The sequence below is a fragment of the Sander lucioperca genome, chromosome 4, assembly GCF_008315115.2.
Source record: "Sander lucioperca isolate FBNREF2018 chromosome 4, SLUC_FBN_1.2, whole genome shotgun sequence".
NCBI classification, from domain to species: domain Eukaryota; kingdom Metazoa; phylum Chordata; class Actinopteri; order Perciformes; family Percidae; genus Sander; species Sander lucioperca.
Window position 1 is genome coordinate 10,515,512 of NC_050176.1, and position 20,339 is coordinate 10,535,850.

General features: G+C 39.2%; 2 protein-coding genes and 1 long non-coding RNA gene across 11 annotated transcripts in view; 1 reads left to right on the forward strand and 2 right to left on the reverse strand.

Moving 5' to 3' along the window:
* The first annotated feature begins 184 nt into the window (after window positions 1-184).
* LOC118494953 lies at window positions 185-3,190 on the forward strand. The gene is made up of 3 exons (XR_004897164.1): window positions 185-304; window positions 1,821-1,886; window positions 2,515-3,190. It is a non-coding gene; the product is annotated as an uncharacterized LOC118494953 (long non-coding RNA).
* pdcd4b (programmed cell death 4b) lies at window positions 3,099-16,287 on the reverse strand. Of its 6 annotated transcripts, none has more exons than XM_036000791.1 (12): window positions 16,183-16,287; window positions 15,603-15,709; window positions 14,910-15,224; window positions 9,900-9,994; window positions 9,378-9,491; window positions 8,991-9,212; window positions 7,546-7,643; window positions 5,800-5,914; window positions 4,633-4,740; window positions 4,171-4,281; window positions 3,907-4,046; window positions 3,099-3,783 (listed from the first exon to the last, which is right to left on the reverse strand). In XM_036000791.1, the coding sequence occupies exons 2-12, from the start codon at window positions 15,643-15,645 to the stop codon at window positions 3,723-3,725; spliced, it is 1,422 nt and encodes a 473-aa protein (XP_035856684.1). In that variant the 5' UTR covers window positions 15,646-15,709; window positions 16,183-16,287; the 3' UTR covers window positions 3,099-3,722. The 6 variants fall into 6 exon arrangements, with proteins under 6 accessions (XP_035856684.1, XP_031145224.1, XP_031145223.1 ...); XM_031289364.2 differs by having other exon boundaries at window positions 14,910-15,227; window positions 16,183-16,279; XM_031289363.2 differs by having other exon boundaries at window positions 14,910-15,227; window positions 15,603-15,708; window positions 16,165-16,253.
* A 926-nt stretch (window positions 16,288-17,213) lies between these two features.
* The window catches only part of rbm20 (RNA binding motif protein 20), a 57,928-nt gene continuing 54,802 nt past the window's right edge, over window positions 17,214-20,339 (reverse strand). For 2 of the 4 annotated variants that reach the window (XM_031289319.2, XM_036000788.1), the window contains exons 13-14: window positions 19,973-20,094; window positions 17,214-18,077 (exon numbers count right to left, since the gene is read on the reverse strand). In XM_031289319.2, the coding sequence (XP_031145179.2) occupies window positions 18,009-18,077; window positions 19,973-20,094 (191 nt within the window). In that variant the 3' untranslated portion in view covers window positions 17,214-18,008. Of the gene's footprint in view, window positions 18,957-19,972; window positions 20,095-20,339 lie in introns of all 4 variants that reach the window. The other 2 variants (XM_036000786.1, XM_036000787.1) reach the window with 2 other exon arrangements.

The window sequence follows — 20,339 nt, forward strand, 5'->3', positions numbered from 1 at the left end:
GAAATGCAGTGGAATAGAAGGATAAAGTAGGATTAATCGAAGTAAAGAACATACATTGTATATATCTAACTACATTCATCTCAAAAAACATTCATACAATAATTATGCAAAACTCTTAATTAAACAAATAAAAAAAAATAAAAAAAACAATCATGATCATGATTTTGAGTTGTGTTGTTGTGAGAGCCGCCTGTAGATCTCAGTGAAGCGCTGAGAAACAAAGCGAAGAAGAAGAAGGTCACGTGATTCTCGCGGAAGCGTTGGCCTGACAACCGCTGTAATCTCTTCTCTTCTGGTGCTAACGGTAGGGTTATCAACAATTCATTTTTTATTTTTTTATTTTTATTTAACGTGTTTACACATGACACGGAAATATTTTGAAGTATATTGTAAGCGGTAATACATTTGACTTGTAGTTGGCTAAAAGAAAGCTACCGTTTAACGTTACTTTAGCTGGGCCTATGCTGTGCCCTTACGTGCTGAACCTAGCTAGCTAGCTAACGTTAGCGTTATTTTGAGCTAACAGCTATTATGCTATAAAAGACGGGATGCGATTTTTACTCCCAATCTTTGAATTAGCCCAACTACCCAGTCGGTCACCTCGTTAATGTTAATATACTCGGATATGAACTCACTAAATTAACACTACATCAAAATAATCTTGTGCAATTCGGGGTCGAATAAAATATGTGAACGTAACGTAAACATTCAACATATTGCACCAGCTTAATGTAGGGTTCATACGTTTTACAAAAACCTGGAAAAGTTATGGAATTTGAAAAATGCAAATTCCAGGCCTGGAAAGGTTTTGGAAACATAAAAAGACTCAAAGTTTTGGAAGTCATGGAATTTTTCTTTAACACAGCATAATAATATGTGATTAATAAATGTATTTCATGTCGTCCTAACCTCACCGTTCTATTCAGGGCGCGATATTACAAATCCCACTATGAACCACATCAATTGTCATTCATTTTATTGTTACACCTCCGAGGGTAAACTTTAACACAGCTTTTTATTCTTATTGACGACTGACATTTTCAGGAACACATAGTCATAGAAATGTGCCAAAAAGTCATGGAAAGGTCATGAAAAGTTCATGGAAAAGTATTGGTTAAAATGCGTATGAACCCTGTTAATGTCACAAATACACCACAGGACAGCACTGATGTGAGATTATTTCTTTCCTTTAGGATGGTCTAGTGTTATCTGTGTCTAAGTATGTCACCTGGCTGCAAACCACATTTTATCTCATTATCTTCCGTATTACTGAAGTTAAACCTCTAATATTAATAACACTATAGTGCATGTAAATAAAGTTGAACAAGTTTAAACATGAGTGTGCTACAGTTCAAGCTAAGCTTGTACCCCTATCTTGCATGAATGCAATGAATCACCCAGTCATGCCTTAGAACAAGTATATTGTGCTTATTTGTTATAGTGTCTTTTACACATTTTATTGTAATATTTCTATTCTATATTTACTTTAACTGTTACAGTACTTTGCGCAATTTTTTTTATTCCATTTTCGTATGTTTATTGAATGCACCGAACACACCAAGGTAATTCCTTGAAAGTGAAAATGGCAACAAATCCCATTCTGATCACCATTCATTATCAACTAAAACATACTCAGCAACATTAGTAGCTATCTTGATGACCCCACAATTTCACATTTTTAAATATTTTGTTTCTCTTCTTGAGCAGAGCTGCTTTGCAGATATTTAGTTCACTGCCTGTAGTACATTGGTTTCATAAATGTTTAATCTACGTCAGATTAAACATGCTAAATTCAATAAACTAATATGTTTACCTTTCAGCAAGCACTCAAGAGGACATAATGCCAGAAGTCAAGTCAATATTCAGAGAAGTTCTGCCTAAAACAGGTTTGTACCACAACAGTTAGCTATTTGGACAGCAGTAGTTACAAACAAAAGGCTGTTTGTGGAGCTCAATACAACATGTGAACTGTTTAGAAATGTGCAAAAGCTTGCAAAATTAGTCAGTGGGTGCTGTGTGCTCACTCTTTACAGTCTCTTTTACAGCTCAACACCATGGACATTGTTTCTGTACAAACCGTTATATAATTTGGGTTAGTACCATAGCTGGATAAAAATGTAGTTCTGGTGTTAAAAGTGTGATGCCTTCTAATGGATACAAGCTGTTCAGGGACAGAGCATTAGATGTGTGAAATGTCCAGATGGTACATGCAGTGAGAGTGATTGGTCAAAACTGACCATCAGTAACATTGTAACATTAAAAATCCTGGGGGTCGTAGGCTACTAGACACAATGACACTGACACAGTTTGAACTGCCAAACTGTTTGGCTGTGATGCTTTATTTAAAAGTTTGTAGATAGGTAGAATGCAGCTCGCACCGCTGCAAAAGGCGTCTGTGAAAAATAGCAACAATCCAGCAAAGTCTCATTATTTTGCATTTAAGCCAAGATTAGTTTAAATGATTTGAGAATGTATGGAGTTGACATTTTTTTTCTGTTTTGGCAACATCTACAGGCCAACTTGCCATGGATGATGTCCCTACCATGGTTCTGTGTAAGCCAAAACTGCTCCCACTCAAATCAGTCACCCTAGAGAAACTGGAGAAGATGCAGATGGAGGCTCAAGAGGCCGTCAAGCAGCAGGAACTGGCAATGAAGGAGCAGTTGCAGTAGATGACAAACGGAGGATTTGTAACAGCAGGAATGGTCAGGCAGAAAATTCCTTCAGATAGAAGGCACAAACCCAGTCTTCACACACTGGTAGAACTAGTATTTACATTACATGGAAAGTTAGGTGCAATGTTTGGGTTTATAGAGCACTCAACTCTATTGAAAGTCTTCACTCACTAGTCATTGTCAAATAATCTACTGCATGTCATCAGTCAAGGATTACATCTATTGCCAAATTTTCCAAGACCTGCGTACTTCTTCAGACTCCCCATTTGTATTACTGCATCTGTAAGTTGGCATTAATGCATACAAGAAAATGTCAGTTAACGGCTTCCTTCTTGAGTGAAGATCAAAGAGTGAAGTTGCAACATGTAGTTAGTAATTTTGTGTTTATATTGTGACATTCACAAAAACAGTCTTGGGTATTTTAATAGTGATTTAATGAACAAACAAGGTCCAATACTGGTACATTTACAACACCAGTACTCCCCAGATATAAAAAATAAACACTCTAAACACTATTTTCTGAAGTTACCCAACTGGTATTTGTTTTTGCACTGTACTCATGTCTTTGTATTGTCTTTGTGTTGTATTTGTGTAATTTAAAGGGTAAAAAGAGAAAAGTCAAGCACAGCATAGAAACAGCAGCTAGTTATGGAGCTAGTATTGCATTTAACCAACGTGCTCCCCTTTTCTTTATTTTTTTTTTTATACCCCTTTATAAAGCCTTTGACACAAACAAGTCATCTCGGTACAAACACTGCTTTCTACAAAACAAAAGGAGTGGCAGTGAAATCAAGAAAATACTGTACAAAAATTACATGGAATGACTGACACTGCGAGGTGTGGCACTTTAAGGGTTAGCTTATGTACATGTTTATATTGAAACACCTTGAAGAAAGTGATCTACTTCAGTTTCAATCAAAAGTGCAGTTTTTTTTTTCCTACCCCACCTCAATTTTAGAAATGAACTTGAATTTTGAAAAATATGCAAGTAAAAAAGTAGCTTTATCTTCTTCTTTCCAGGAAATCTGACACATTAAAAAGGGCTCCTCAGTAACTTTCAAGTTTGACAACACCACCATCTCCCTCGCTGACAAATCTCTTCCGGCCTCTGATGAGAGACAGAACATATTAACATACAGTAATAACAAAACAAAAAGAAAATCAGCAAAACACATCTCCCTTCGGAGATGAGTGTAAGGTGTGTCTGAGAAAACTAGTAGCGTGCACTTACCGACAGGGACAAAGATCTCTTAACTTTACATCAATTATCCCCATACTGAAGCTTTTGTCAACACATTGCTCCAGGATGAAGTATGCACGAGGGACATCAATGTTGATTTCAGCAATGTCCATATAAACTCTTTCATAGCCCTATAAAAGAAAAAAAAGACACTGTATATAAACCAGCATTTTCTAAGGCTAGCAAACAAATGAGCTGGTGCTTGGGGAAATAATGATGTGCAGTGCATAATTCAAACACCAGGAGGCGCCTTACCCTTCTCATTTGGTCTATACTGATGACGGAAGAGACAGAGAGCGACTTGAGTAACTGCAGAACCATTTTCACTGTTTTCTCTCCTTTGGACTCCAACATCATCACAATTGCCTTAGGGAAATAGAAATATTCACAGCTTTGTATTAGTACTCAAAAACCTTTGCTACTATCCACTGGAAGCACTTACTGCAGTACAAAACGTACACTTATTTTATTTACACTCCTCAATGGGGATTGAAAGTTAAAAGATAAAAACTTCAAACGATGATAAGATGTTTCAAATGATGGCAGAGTGTCATCTGCACACACAATATTGTTCAGGTATAGAATAAACATCGTCTTTGTGGCTCAGTTTGTTTTTTTCGCCCTCGTGTTTAGCCTCTGACACACCTGAAATGTGATACTTTACGGGTAAGACTGAGCTCGGGCTGTCCTGCTTTAAACTAAAGCAAAAGGGTTTACCTCGTAGACAAACTCATGGTGGAAATGGGGAACCTCCAGATCTTTCAGGCACTTCTCAGCCTCCTTGCTGTCTCCAGACAGGATGTACTCCTTCAGCAGCAGGTTCATCTGACAATACAGAGAATAGGAAATAACTAATGGCGCTTTGCCATTACGTGGTACCTGCTCGACCCGCCTTGACTCTACTCGCCTTTTTTGGTTTTCCATTACGAAAAAAAGTACCTGGTACCTGCTAACAGGTACTTTTTTTAGTACCACCTCAGTCGAGGTTCCAAGCGAGCTGAGCCGATACCAAAAGGCGACGTGAAAGCGACAGACGGGGGTGTCCTGAACAAACCCGCCATTTTTATATAGTTTAGCCAGCTGTTTTTTTTTTTTTTTTTGCTGCCTCCAGCTTCATTTGAAACAAAATGTGTCTTCTGGCTGTGGCAACAACAACACACCTTCGATGTTCTGTGTGTGTGTGTGTGTGTGTGTGTGTGTGTGTCGCGTTAGGTCACAGCAGTTTACTGCGGCGCCGCTATGACGACCAGCCACGCTGAGGCGGACGCGGTACTAAAATCTGCAATGGAAAACGGACGCACAGTGAGGCGAGTAGAGTCGAGGCGAGTCGTGCAGGTACCATGTAATGGGAAAATGCCATATTATTAACCTATGGCATTTTTCTTACAGCTACAAGTTGTAAAAAGAGCACCAATCAGTCGTAATTGTAGGGAATTCTTGGACTTGAATGAGCGTTAAGGCTCTCTAAGCGGAATAGAGGTTTACGAATCATGTTATCGCACCCAATATTCATAGAAACCCCCTTCTCAAAAGAACAGTGAGCCAGACAGGTACATTGAAACTGCTAAATATGTTAATGTAGCACTGTTTGTTCTTGAGCATTTGAGAAATAAACCTGAACACTGTTTTCCTCAAGGGGTGCTGCATTGATAAAAGTTAGGGCAGCGTTTGCACAGAAATGATGAAACGGTTCAGGTTTCTCAGCCATCAAAAATGTCTTTCTTGTGGTGGTGAATTTACCGAACCAGATAAAGCTTTGTAACAGACACACACAAAGCTAATATTTCACAAAAGAAATAAAAAAAAATAGTCTACTGAATTTTAGTTAGAAAAGGTGAAATAAAAAAACAACAGGTTTTTACAAGTCTGCTTTATGTAATCTACCTCTTTAATGAGCTGTATGACAGGTCTCTGGCCCCCGCCTGTCCCCCACTGGTTGTCTATGCGTAGGCCACCCATACTCATCCTCAGCAGCACCGCCGCCCGGTCTAGTGACACTCTGGAAGATATATAAAAAAAAAAAAAAATAAAAAAATAAAACAGCCAAGGTTTGTGGGGCAAAGTTGTCACACTGCAACACTGTCTTTCATACCTACATCCATTACTGTCCCATCGCTCCTACATGGAAGTGATCTCACTGCTTCTCCTCCAATATACAAAAAATCTGGTGTTTCGCATGTTTGTTTTGTGGGTGCTGCGGCTTTGATACAGAGCCCCTTTAACAAAAGTTGCTTGTAATGTTTGAGAGAACCTTTGTTTATCACATTAGTGTACTTACTGGAAAATGCTTTGGATAGGATTTGATTCCTATATGTGATCTAGAAAACTCAATACAACATGTTTCCTTTACCTATAAAGTGCTCATATTATGCTCATTTTCAGGTTCATAATTGTATTTAGAGGTTGTACCAGAATAGGTTTATGTGGTTTAATTTTCAGAAAACACCATATTGTTGTTGTACTGCACATTGCTGCAGCTCCTCTTTTCACCCTGTGTGTTGAGCTCTGTTTTAGCTACAGAGTGAGGCATCTCACTTCTGTTCCATCTTTGTTGGGAGTCGCACATGTGCAGTAAGTACTGCTAGCTAGTCAGTTGCAGAGCATGAGGGCGTGCCACGCTAGCAGCTAGGTGAGCATTATAACGTGTTACAAAGTGATGCACGTTCATCACGGAATTAAAGGCTGGACTACAATAGAGCTGTCTGAAGCAGTATGTGAACAGTGTTTTCTCTGGAAGAGTCCCTTTGGGGTGGACTTTGGGCTTTTTCACTTTGTAAACTTATAACGTGCACAAAAAAAGATATAGAACACAATAAAGGAAAGGGGAAAAGCCAAAAAGCATAATATGTAACCTAGAAATCTAGACACACCCTAGCGGCAGCACAACTAATTTGCAGCCAGGGTCAGTCTAGCAACTCTCCGTTGGCTTGCAAGCTGGATAAACCAAATTCTGGTCAGGCCAATCACGTCGTGTATAGAGTCGGTGGGTGGGCTTAACATAAGGACGGCAGAGTTACGACGGCTGCTGCTGCTGGCGAACAGCGGTCTTTCGAATCAGTTTTAGCCGCGACTCTGGAAGACTTGGAGTTAAGCACTGAAGTCATTCTTAAAAAATGAAGATGTGTTCGGAGTTTTGCCGACCGGATACAAAATCTCTATCAAAAAAAATCTAAAATCTATCAACTAGCGTTGCTCTGGTTGGCTATGAGTGCAGAGGGAATATGAAAGACAACCGTTTATCCCGCCCCTCGGATTGAGCCCTGCCAATGGTGAGTTCCCAGACCCAACATCTTGATGTGGGTCTGGCTTGTCAGGCTAAATAATATGAGCACTTTAATACATTTCTAATCTTGTTTAACACACTCCTCTAAGAAAGGTTCAGATTCTCCTTCACTTTCTTACCTTACTTCTTGAAGTGACCACTCTATGCTATATTTAATGATCTGACTATTATGTGTACACACATTCTATATTATTGACTGAATACCCTCTTATCTTTTAGGGATTCACTATAATCTCATTTACAAACACTTTAAACCCTGACATAATCACTAAGGATTTTCATAATAAGAGCATAAAACAAGAAACTAAAATAACGGCACCAGCAGAGCTCGGCCAACCATCCCATACCTTGTGTATTGACAGTCAACTCTGCCTTTGTAGCCATCGATGTAGCTCTTGGACAATATTTGGTCGCTCACAGCGCGTGCAATGAATTGGCCCACCAACTGGAAAATTAACACAAAAGAGGGAAAAAATTTGAACAAACATGAAAGTCAAGAGCCTCATGTTCATGAATGCCTGACACGAAAAACACTAGGGGTGTGCAAAAAAAAAAAAATCGATTCACATTCGTATCGCGATTCCAGCTCTACCGATTCATAGAATTCCAAAAATCAATTCATATTAATCATATAATAATACATAAATTTTTTTTGTTTTTGTTAAATTGTATGTCTACTGCAATCACATGGGAAAAGTAACTACATTTACATGCTGTGAATCTTTTTTTTTTTTTTTTTTTTTAAAAATCGAGAATCTTTTTGAATCGAAAATTGATTTTGAATCGAATCTTGAGCCTAAAAATCGATATCGAATCGCGACATTTTCTGAATCGTGCACCCCTATAAAACATTCATCAAGAATGAAGTGAGGAATAAGCATTTATTCAGAAAGACACTGGCATTTCTATGGCTCCCTATTGATTAATTTTTTTTAAATCTGGGAATTCATTTGTATTTGTTATATAGAAAATACAGGACAAAGTCATATTTCAAAAATCACTAATGCAAAGTTGTTTTATTCCATTACTTCAAGGAACAGTGTCTTCTTGCAACAGTAAATAGAATATAGTTTTGTTGCATGAGAATACATGGAGGCCCCACAAAAACACTAACATGACAGATGACTGGCAGTGGCCTCAGGGGCACGTGTGTATGTGTTTGTTTACAGTAGTGCAAGCACATGATTTAGGGAAACGAAAGAGCTGGCTTTGCTCTTCTGGCCTCCACAAAGCCTGTGCTCAACACTGATCATTGTTCCTGTTCAGACAAGAGGCAGCTCCGTCTCATTTGACCCGTGGCTGTGTCTAGACTGGCAGGCATATGAGGAGAAAGAGAGGAGTGTGCAATGTGTGTGAGAGAAACTGAGAAAGAGAGTGAAATGGGTAAAGGGAGGGAGGCGGGGGCAAGGCAGAACTGTGAGAGTGGGACAGAAATGACTAGTGAGCCCCAGCGAGACAGGGACAGGAAGGGTGTGAGTGGTGGCGACCGTCCTTTGCTGAGCTTGCATTTTGCGAGAGCAGACGGACTGAGAGAGAGAGTCGTGTGTTGACTGTAATGGGATTGACAGATACATATCGTAATATTGTAATTTACATGAGTATACAAAAATAGGCTTCACCATGTGGTTATTTAATTACCAGAACGTATGCTATATTGTGTTATACTGTGTATTGATTGAGATATGATATTACCTAATTCGGGATAGAAGATTTTGGCCATTATTGCCCAGCTATAAGTTGGTAATTGAGCTATGGGTGTACACACTTATCTCCAGACCCTCAGTTGACTCACCTGTGGGGCTCCGGGTGTGTCCAAGACCAAATCGGGCAGCTCTAGGAGCAGTTGGTCGAAGGACTTTTCCATGTCGCTGAGGGACAGCACCGGCCCGCACAGGTCGGCCAGCAGCCTGGAGGTGAGCTCCCGGTGGCTGGCTTTGGCCTCCAGGGCCAGCGACACAGCCAGCGATGGCACTTTGCTCTGCATCGGTCCCAGGTTCAGTTCTGCAAGCAGCTCCTGGATGTGGAGAGAAACATTAACTTGGCATGGGCTCTAATGGCTGTGTTCCCGTCTTTCAATTCTTGTTATTTTTAGAGAACTTTCTATGTAGATTTCCGCTTTTGTTTCTTTCTGCTGCTGTCACGCACAAGTACACCAACAGGTTGTTTCCTGCACACTTACCGCTACTTCATTTGTGTCTCCGTGTTCAAAGTACTCTTGCACTATGGGGGTGACTGTCTTCTCAAAGTCCCTCTCATCCAGCGGGGGAACCACAGTCTCATACACGCAGTTTTCCTGTCAAAACACAATCACATTCTAGGTCAAGCATTTGGGAGATTAAATAAGGATGAGCTGCCATACATGCTGGTAGTTTTATCAAGAATTAACATTTACAGTAAATGACTCGCTTGTACAGTTTTTGGTATTTATATGACAGATTAATACGACACTTATTTTATTCACCGTACATACAAATAATAGGAAAAACCTACAATATGATGCAAGTTAGTACAGCAACGTCATAAACTACACCTTCAAATATTACTACATAGCAACAAAGTCTCAACAAACATTACACGTTATAAGCCCCACATACATTTCTTTTATTGCAGGGTTTTGCATTGATTGCATCAGATTTTCCAAGTGACCATGCTATTCCGAACACTACATGTATAATAAAGATGTCAACACCACAGTCAGTACCTGAGCTTCGTCATAGTTGGGGTCTTTCTGATCGACCTCCTCCAGTTCATAGACTTCACCAGATCGGCCCCACACACCTTTTCCTCCAGCCCCACCTGCGGAGAAACGTCAGTGACGACGTTCGACATGAGATCTGACAACATCCTGATGGCTCATTTTTAAAGGGGTGATTGAATGCAAAACCGATTTTACCTTGTCATAGTTGAATAATGACAGTTTAGTGGGTAACTAGGACATACATAGAACCTCAAAGTCCCATTGACACCTCTTTCCTCTGCAAATCTCACAATTTGAAACTGCCTCTGAAAACGGGCAAATCTCAATGAGCCGCCTAGTTGACGTCAACTCGGCAGCTCCTCCTCATTTGGCTCTAGTCTCTATCTTTGTCACGCCCAAACATTTACATAGGCCACTAGCTAACTGATCTGATGTCAGTTAGTCTTCTAAATCTAGGTCGCGCAAATCTCAGACGCTTTTTACATTGTTCGCCTGCTCTTGCATTACTAAATTCACTTCTGAGACTTTTTTATGCGAGAAATCAACTATGTAGAGGTCAAATATGGGCCATTTTATATGCTCCATACCCGCGCAAAGTCACCGGTTCTGGGTTACTGGACTACAAAATGCCGAGGCCCTGATGGAGCTCCAGGGTCTGCAGCTAGCCACGATTCATAGGATTGAAGGGACAGTAGCAGCTAACGAAATCCCTAATGCTCACAAAAATGCATTAAATTGAAATCGGACACCATAGTTAGCTTTATAAGACATTGGGGTACATGTTCTGTAAATGGCGTGACGAAATTCAAACTGTAAATATACTTTAATTATGCCGAAGGTGAAGCTAACTAGCTAGCCGCGATCTGTAAACATAGGATTGGTGGGACAGTAGCAGCTAACGAAATCCCTAATGTTCACAAAAATGCATTACATTGAAATCGGACACCATAGTTAGCTTTATAAGACATTGGGGTACATGTTCTGCAAGTGGCGTGACGAAATTCAAACTGTAAATATACGAAAGTTATGCCGAAAGTGTAGCAACGATTATTATTAAATGGGACACATAGCCTAGCTTGCAGCTCCGGAGCTCCGCGGAGCCCCGGTCGTCCAGTAACCGAGAACCGGTGACTTTAACTGGGTATGGAGGTTGCCGCTTTCTCGTCAGACTGTGTGGAGCTCCTAAAGTCCAACACGTCTTACCAAATTTGCAATTAGCCATCAATTTTTGTAAAACGGCCCATATTTGAGCTTTATATAGTTGATTTCTCGCTTAAAAAAGTCTCAGAAGTGAATTTAATAACGAAATAGCCCGACAAACAATGTATGACTTTGCAGTGTCTGAAATATGAGACCTGCTGTCTCGTCTCCAATGTGTTTCTATGGGATTCGCTCAAACCAATCAGCGCGCAGCTCATCTAAATATTCATGAGCATACCATAATTGGAAGAAAAGCTCTTGTTCCAAATAGAGCCATATTTACAGGGTAGTTAAGGGCCTAATGAAATAGCATTCGGGCAATTTTCAGCCCAACCAATGTTACATACCCTATTAGGAGACCTTAAGGAACAGTGTAAAATACCCTATATAATCACTCAATCACCCCTTTAAAGGCAATATGGTTAAAAAAGCAAGGCCATGAGCAGTGTCATTTTCAAAAGATGGAGTGGCACATATCTCTGGTTACTTGAAACATGAGTTGTTTTGAAAACATCTCATCTCTGAACATGATGTCCCTGAAATAGAACTCCTGAGAAACACCTTCAAAGCCGTTTCAAAGCAGACATAAGAAGAAGGTGGTGTCGTGGTACTGAGGGTAAAGATTGAGACACGGAAACAGAAAGGGGATGCTGATCTATAGCAGGGAAACATCTTGAATCTCAAGTGTTTTTGTAACCTTTTTCAGATTAAATCTTATGAGCAACTTAGGGTCAAACACCCACTGTATGGTGCTAGTGTCAGACAAAACCCAGTCACATTTTCAGAATCTGCTCATTAAAAGCCTGACCACCTAGCCTAGAAATCTAGACGCACCCTAGTGGCAGCAAATGTAATTTGCAGCCAGGGTCAGTCTATTAACTATCTCCGTTGGCTTGCGAGCTGGAAAAACCAAATTCTGGTCAGGCCAATCACGTCGTGAATAGAGTCGGTGGGCGGGCTTAACATAAGGACGGCAGAGTTGCGACGGTTCCGCAGGAATTCCCTACTACTTGAAAACAAAGAAGATGGCTGCTGCTGCTGGCGAACAGCGGTCTTTCGAATCAGCTATCCCGCCCCTCGGATTGAGCCTTGCCAATGGTGAGTTCCTAGACCCAACATCTTGATGTGGGTCTGGCTTGTCAGGCTACTGACCACGCCCCATGCTGTGATGAGAGTCAGAACCCCTGTCATTACCAGATGTGAGTCGAGTGCAGAAGTGAATTGCGCATGCTCAGATTTAAACGGTTTACGGCATAACGCCAAGGGATCCGGCAAATGTTTTAGCTATCTATGATTGTTCGAATGCTAATGTTAGCTCAAAACGCCATTCAAGTGACAGCCTTTGTTGTGTTTGATTGCCAACTTGTAGCCAGCAGTGAACGAACTTCGTTATGTATGTCCATTTTTATTGTATTGACATTACAGAAGTCTCTCGTTAGCAGGTTCTTGTAGGCTACTTCAGCCTTTAATCTAGAACTGACATCAGGGATGATGTCGTGAAAATGTGATGCCTTACGCTAAATAATAAATTACTGATATGTAATGTACCTATCTCATTATTCTGTGGCTAACAGCAAAACAGATCTGCTAGCCTACCTGTGTGGGGCTGTCGCAAAGTGACGCATGCGCAACTCACATCGACATCGGGTAGTGACAACCCCCACTGGTTATTTTGTTGTCCTGACCTGACCTCCAAACATCTCTGGAGACATCCAGTTGTTTTCAAATGTGTGTAATATTATCATTAAAGGCCTTGCAGTGTCAAGCCTCTTGGATTAATTTTAAAGAGAAGTAACAGTTCTAAAGTCAAGAAGGAAATAGCAGTCGAGAAAAGTGAGACCCTTTTGACCAACTGTCAACCAATAGGCCTTTAACTGAGTGTGCAGGCAGTTGCTTAGTGTTTTAGTCAAAACTACACAATAGATTTTAACCAATGATGCTTCATGTATATGATTTATGTACCCAAAATAACCCACAACAATTCTCTTTCAGACTTCCTTATATCACACAGCACATCTCTCTGCTATAGTTTATAACATGAGTTAGAATTCACAAAGGTCTTGTCCAGCATTCAAAAAAGAAATACTATAGTTGTTATAATATTACTAATGTTATATGGATCATTATCTGTATGTGTAATCTCTACTAATACCCATGCTAAAACAAATGTAACCCAAGGACCAAACATGCTGTGATATAAGCCCTCTATCTGGGGAGGTGACGCCTTTGTTTGTGTTACACAAACAAACATCTGCTGGGTCTGAGGTCAGACTGAAGACAGCTTAAGAACCCAGTGTCAAGCAGCTTATGTGACATTAAAACCTCCATTAGTCCCAACCAGGCACAGTGGCACATGCCAATATATTTAGCACAGCCCACATTGGTTGTGGAAAACTGTTCCACTTCAGCATTAAAACATGGTGGATGCTAGTTTGCTCTCGCCAGAGATTCTGCACATCCACTGTATTTGTCTTTCAAAATTGCAATACATGAACTTTTAATGCAGAGAGCTCAGAGCTCAAATAACAGGGCCCCACTGACGTGACAGTTCTGTTATGCAGCCAGCAAAATGGACAGACATTGTGCCAAGAGAAACTACACTTGATCTTCCATGGGGAGAGCTAAGTGACTGAACTGTACTGCAGTCTGCTGGGACATATAGGTAGGCAGTGCATGCTTACATCACTGAATAAGTACCTGCAGTGAGAGACAGCTGGACTATTAGAACACTTGCTAAATTCTGATCTGCTATAAATTTGTGATGTATCAGTGTTACTTTTAAAAGTACAGTTCGGGGAAAGGCGGATCAGAGGAGCTATATTTGGTTTAATGTATAAATTGGATAAAGCAAGTAAGCCATAATACAACATCAGCTGAATACCTAATGCTGTTATCATTAGGGTCACCCAATAAGAAAGTATTATATTGTCGTTTTTCTGTCCTTTAAAGCTGCCCCATTTTCTATCTTACACTATTACAATGTGTATGCTTGTAATGTATGTTTAATTGTATTAATTTGTATGTGCTTTTGTTTCTCCTGTCAAAGCTATTTGTAAACTAATGTTTTTAAAGGTGCTATACAAATACAATTATTATTATTATTATTATTATTATTATTATTATTATTATTATTATTATTATTATTATATATCTATAGCTGTCAATGGGCTGTCCAGCAACACAAAAACAGTTAACAAATCTCATACACAGGACAGACATATGCTCCATTAATCTTATTAAATTAAAAAGAGCATTCCAGTCAATGTCCCTTCAAATAACAGCCAGCTGTCTCCGTCTCCACTCATGGCAGTCCAAAAGGTGAAATAATATCACATCCAATGGGTTGACAGATTATCACGAACAAAAGCAACTTCTTGTCCACTAAACACAAATGTTGCCAAGATTATTATTTAACCACTAATGGAAATTTACAGAAAAGCTTGGCGGAGCAGATGAAAAGAAAAGGGCGCTTTTAAATGGGTGTGACCTGCTCACAATCACCTAGCCATTTGTGTACATGCTAATTGGTTTATGGCTCCTAGATGGAGGGCCAGTCACACAATGATGAAGGCCTTCTCTTTGTAGCACAGGGCACTAAAACACCAGAGGCTCTTTGATTTACTTGTACTCGCCTGTGGTAATTATAAGCAAAAGGTTATGAAAATTAGAGAAACTGAGACATTTGATCTCTTTGGTATCACACAGAAATGGCTTTAACATACATCATATTGTAGTATTGATAATATAATATTGCCATATTAAAAAGTAAACTGGACTGACTTCTTCATTTATTGAAATGTTAAATCTTCGTACCTTTCTTTGGCAGACCTCTGCCCTTGCCCAGTCGGGACTTTCTGTCCAGCAGCTTGCTCTTAGGGCTGCTGGGTGCCACCGAAGTTCCACTGACCACGTCCCCGTTATCGCTGAGAGAGTCCCCCCTGCCGGAGTCCCTGGAGGAGTTCTTTCTCAGCCTCCGCTTGGCCTTCGCCTTGAGACGTGCTTCATGGATGCTGTTGCTAGACGAGGACAGCAAGTTGCCATTTATCTCATTTCTGAAGTTTTTGCTGACAACCAATCCTGCATCGTCTTCCTCGCCAGATAAAAAGGAGTCACTCAGGTCCTCCGCCTCTGCTGGATTTCAAGGACAAAATAGGGGAGAGTTTAAGTTGATGAGTAAGTGGTACTGGTTTTTCTGTGCAGAACAGATCAGGGAGATTAGAGCTGACTGTTCTTTGAGGTATTTATTTCAGCCGGGGCCATGTGCAAATCCAATAAACTCAGGAAAAGATGCTTGATGTCAGACTCAATTATACTCAGTCAATTTCTATCTGCAGTCACCCACAAAATGTAGGATGAATAGCAGAATGTCATCAATGCTACATTCAGCATCACAGAACCTGTAGGCAGTGCAAGAAAATAAGCAGTCAACCACTTCCGCATGAAAAATCCCCAGTGCCCCACATAATAAGACACAGCGGATGAGACATTTAAATTGTTGTCACTCACCAACGGGGTTTGCGTTCAGCCAGGCCTCGCAGTCAGTTGCCATTTTTTAAAATAGAAAAGAGATTTTGCAGCAGAACAGCGTGCAAAAAAATATTTCAAATAAAACCTGCAATGTTGAAGAGGAAACAGAATTTTATATGCAGACACGATTAATAACATGCCCAGACATATGCTGCCACGCAACAGCCTCCCCTCCCCCTATTCATTCAAAGTGACACTGTTGATAAACAATAGCGTTGCGTTAGCTTGAATGTTTAGCGTTAGTGTCAAAATGAAGAGCTGCGTCAAAAGACTCTACTGTCTCCAGAGTATTTAACTGCACATATAAAACGATCCTACTCATACACTTTATCTAAATATGCAGTTTACAGTTTATTAACCGTTCGTTGATGTTACTGACTCGCCATTTATCGTTTGTTGAAGCTCAGACGTCAGTAAAAGATAATATAGCTAACTGTCTGCTAACATTTTTTTAGTTACAGCGAAAACATTGTAAATCTTAACAACACTGACATAAAACATGCATTTCTATCTGCCTTGCTCTGTCGATTAAATAACTCACAATGAAAACTGACCGTCTGTCTGTTGCGTCCCAAGCTTCAAACTCTTAACACGAATCCTGTTGTCTTTTTGTTTTATCTACCCAGCAACGCAGGCACGTAGGTCTGTGTTTTCCTTCTCTGATTGGCTGGGGGTGTGTTCGTTTTTAAAGCAAAGAACCAATGAAAATGCAACACGGTTTTCTTCTCGCATGTTCTGTGTAGTTTATGTTGTTTGCAAAGTGTTGCCCCCTATCTGCGGTACTGCAAACAGCTCTTTCTATTTTGGGATATTTTCACATCGGCTACAACATTCTAGTCATTATTGGTGATGATGGTGGTGATGATGATGATGATGATAATGATGATGGCGACGATGATATTGATGATAATGATTAATTGACTCTGTCAAATTAGCATTATTTGTTCTTCTGGCCAAAGCATGCAGTCTGAACAGTTCACTGTGTAAAAATACTATGTATGAGTAAGCAGAATAACTGTCTGACCGGGACATTTTTAATAAAAGTACAATCATTTAGCAGATGATCAAGGTTAAATGTCCAAACAAACAAGAATATCCAAACTGACTTACACATCTATTTAGGCCTAGTTTTAACACACAGATGTGTTTTTGCCTCAACACTTGGGGGAGCTCTTTTACAACATTCCAAACTCAAGTCCTACCAAAAACTAGTACAGAAAATGGATGGATGGATGGATGGTGCACTGTAGCCGACCTGTCTGTGTTGTGACTGTGTGGCCATTATATATCACATAGCATACACAATATGTTAGACTCTACACAATGATTATTTGAGGAAAAATTCCTGTTGACACACTTTAAAATATTTATTCATGTTTTTTTTTGTTTTTTTTACATCAAAAATCATATGAAAAGTTTGTCAAAGAAAACAACACTATAATTGATGTCACAGGATCAGTATTCACAGTATACAAAAACAGAGTCTGGCGTGATAATCCCTCTGAACAAATCACTTGACATGTTTCACTAAACATGAAACATTGCATGTTTAACTGATAAATTAAACACATGGTCCAGTTTAAGGTCTTCGATATTGAAGGCGTTCGACATATGTCGGCAAATATGAGTGGGATTGTCTTATGAATTCAATCCAATATAAAACTTTGAGAAAATAAATATCCTTTTGCGTAGTTGCATGATTATCAATCCAAGTAATTTACATTTTTACCTGACAGATGAAAGGAAAACATTAAAAGCCTCACATGAAATACAAATGAAATGTTGTGTACTAAGCTAAACATTGCAATCTATTAAACAAATACAACAAACCTGAGAATCTGACTCAATTTTTTAACTGAGTAAAAACATTCTTTGGCACATATTTCAAGTCATTTTGCAGCTGTAAATGTATCATTGCTAAAATTGATTCAAACTCAGAAAATTGACATTTAACATGACAATTAACATGAAGCCCATTCTGTAAAAATTAGTCTTTTCAGTAATAATCATCATTGCAAATACATTTCCATTCCAAAAAAAATAACAAAAACATTTTTTATCACACACAGTCCAATGAAGTAAACTGTAAGAAAATTAATTGATAACCCCCCAAAGATGCAATTACATATTGTAGCCTCCATATACATTACACCTCAGCTTTGTACACAATTGAGATCATCTATGGCTGGGATTGTCAGTACCATTCAAGACATCTACACATCCCTTCTCCCATAATAAGAAAAGCAGTGCAATTGTCTACATGCTCTAGCTTCCATGAGTCACATTATCTATGCTGTAGTTGTCTATAGCCTTGCACACACAGCACACATACGAGAATCTTTCCTCTGCTGTTTGCTGTACAAGACGTGAGAGGTCAAGCTGATGTCAGTGTGCAGCTGAGGGTTCAGCAAGTATGCCCGACAGACTCTCCTCTGCCAGCTGGGACAGGTATTTCTGTGGACGAGTAGAAGAACAGAAAAAGCAAAGATTTACAATCCAAAATGACTAATCTGACTGCACACAGGTCTTTTCTGTTAACACATGGTAAAGTGTTTTCTCCAAACTACAACCAAGACCTCTTTAGCGATGATTTGCGGCAGCTCCACTGAGATAAAATGTTTCTTTTTCAAGAAAGGTCAGGACAAGAAAGCAGAATCTTGATAAATGTCAGCATTACAGTCAAACAACCAGCTGGCCAATCATTTCCACCACCAGCATGTTGGATTTTACTGAACGTTTTTTCAGAGCTATTTAAACATTTTATGAAAATGGTTTTCAGTTGAGTGATCATAAGTGTCAGTGACGAGAACTGCAGTCCCTATTTGTCCAAATCCATTTTGAAAGAAGTTTCCAGAAATACAATAATGAAGTGACACATTATAATCCGGAAAATCCAAATATTTGGTATATGAATAAAAAATTAGCAATTAGCTTCAGTTCAGTTGAGCTTGACTCAAATATCTGAGAACGGGAGCCTCACTCACTCTCTCTTCGCTTTTCTTTTCTTTTTATTATACAGCAGTTACAGACTGGTTAAAAGCTGTGGCTAATGCTGTGTTGGATTTTAAACTGAATTGATAATAATGTAAACAATAATTTAAAAAAGATATGCACTTCTCTGTGTTAAAGTTAAACTACGTAAATGAGTGAGTTAAACAGAAATCTATGGTAAAAAGAAAAGGACAAAAAATTATCTAAAAGTATTAAACACCAGAACACATACACACAGAGAGCTTTGACAGACAGCACAACTGTTTCAAACTGTTTTTTTCCTCTTGGAATGTAATCCATCAAACGTTTAAATTTCTGGTCCTCCAGCTTGCCTCAGCTGTGCTGCCGGGGACAAGAGAAATACAAGATGGCTCGGTGCTGAGTGGCCAATAATCAGAAACCTAATACAGTTGCAATTTTACATGCAATGTGTATGTTCGTTCGTGTGTGTGTGTGTGTGTGTGTGTGTGTGTGTGTGTGTGTGTGTGTGTGTGTGTGTGTGTGTGCGCGCTAGTTTGTGTGCCCATCTGACAGTATTCGTGCATTTTATTTTAGATTTTTGATTAATCTGTTGATTATTTTTTCAATTAACTGTTTGAAAAAGACTGTAGTCTATAGTAATCTTTATATTGCTTTGTTTTGTCCAACAAATAGTTCAAAGCACAAAGACATTTCATTTAAAGTCATATCAATCTGCACATTTGAGAAACTGGATCCAGCAAATTTGGCATTTAAACAGTTACTCAATTATTAAAACTAATATGATTAGTTTATTAGTAGGCTACATTCACTGTCTTTTGCGGTCCTGTTTAGAAAACACCATATTTAATTGAAAATTTAAAGTAAAATGTATTTATTATTATTATTATTATTATTATTATTATTATTTATTTATGAAACAAGAAGAAAAGAAGAAAGGCAACCAAATTAATATAAAACGCAAGTGCTGCATGTATGTGAAGTGATAACTTACCAACCCAGCAACAGGTGGTGAAATCTTGTGAATTTTGCTACCAGACCACACTAACTGTGGACCACACCAGCAGTGCTCTCAGTACAGTGGAGCATACAGGTATACATATTCAAATGTTTAATATATATATATATATAATGTTTGCTAGTATAAAAGGTGTGACAGCAAATGCACATGCAGACATGTTGTATATGTACATACAATACTACATGTACATTAACTGTCAGATAAACAGATCTACCTCACAAGGGTTAGCATGCTCATATAATTCACTAAAGAATGAATAAAATGTTGAATTGTATAATTCCCGATTATCATTTTATTCCTTCTCGTCATCATCACCAACTTCACCTGAAGGACCAGTGTGTCTCTGTGCAGTGTGTACCTGTAGGTTCCTGTAGTGTATGGTGCTGCGGCAGTGAGTGGTCTTTGCAGTCTCCTCACTATTATAGAACAGTCCGCAGAGTTTACAGTAGAAGCCGGTCCTCGGCACAACAAACTCAACACCTGTTAGATGGCAAACACAACTATTAGAATTCAATCGCAGAAATCAACACCTGACAGATGAGGGTCCTCACAAAGCATATTTAAAGTAATAGTACTTGAGGAAAGTTGCTGCAATTTGTCTTAGTTTTAAAATGGAAATTTTATCCAAATTTTGAAAGTAAAAATATCATGTTTCTTTTATTTACTGTACTGTATCCTCATTTGTTTTGTCACCCTCTTTATTCAAAATGACACAAAGAAACTAA

What these genes read in the sequence shown, in the direction of transcription:
- pdcd4b (XM_031289364.2), bottom strand. Translation starts at nt 15,645, where the DNA reads ATGGCAACTGACTGCGAGGCCTGGCTGAACGCAAACCCCGTTG. An exon ending in ACACACCCGGAGCCCCACAG is followed by an intron (nt 7,644 to 8,990) that starts GTGAGTCAACTG and finishes TTAATTTTCCAG; the next exon opens with TTGGTGGGCCAATTCATTGC. An exon ending in AGAGATCTTTGTCCCTGTCG is followed by an intron (nt 3,784 to 3,906) that starts GTAAGTGCACGC and finishes GTCTCTCATCAG; the next exon opens with AGGCCGGAAGAGATTTGTCA.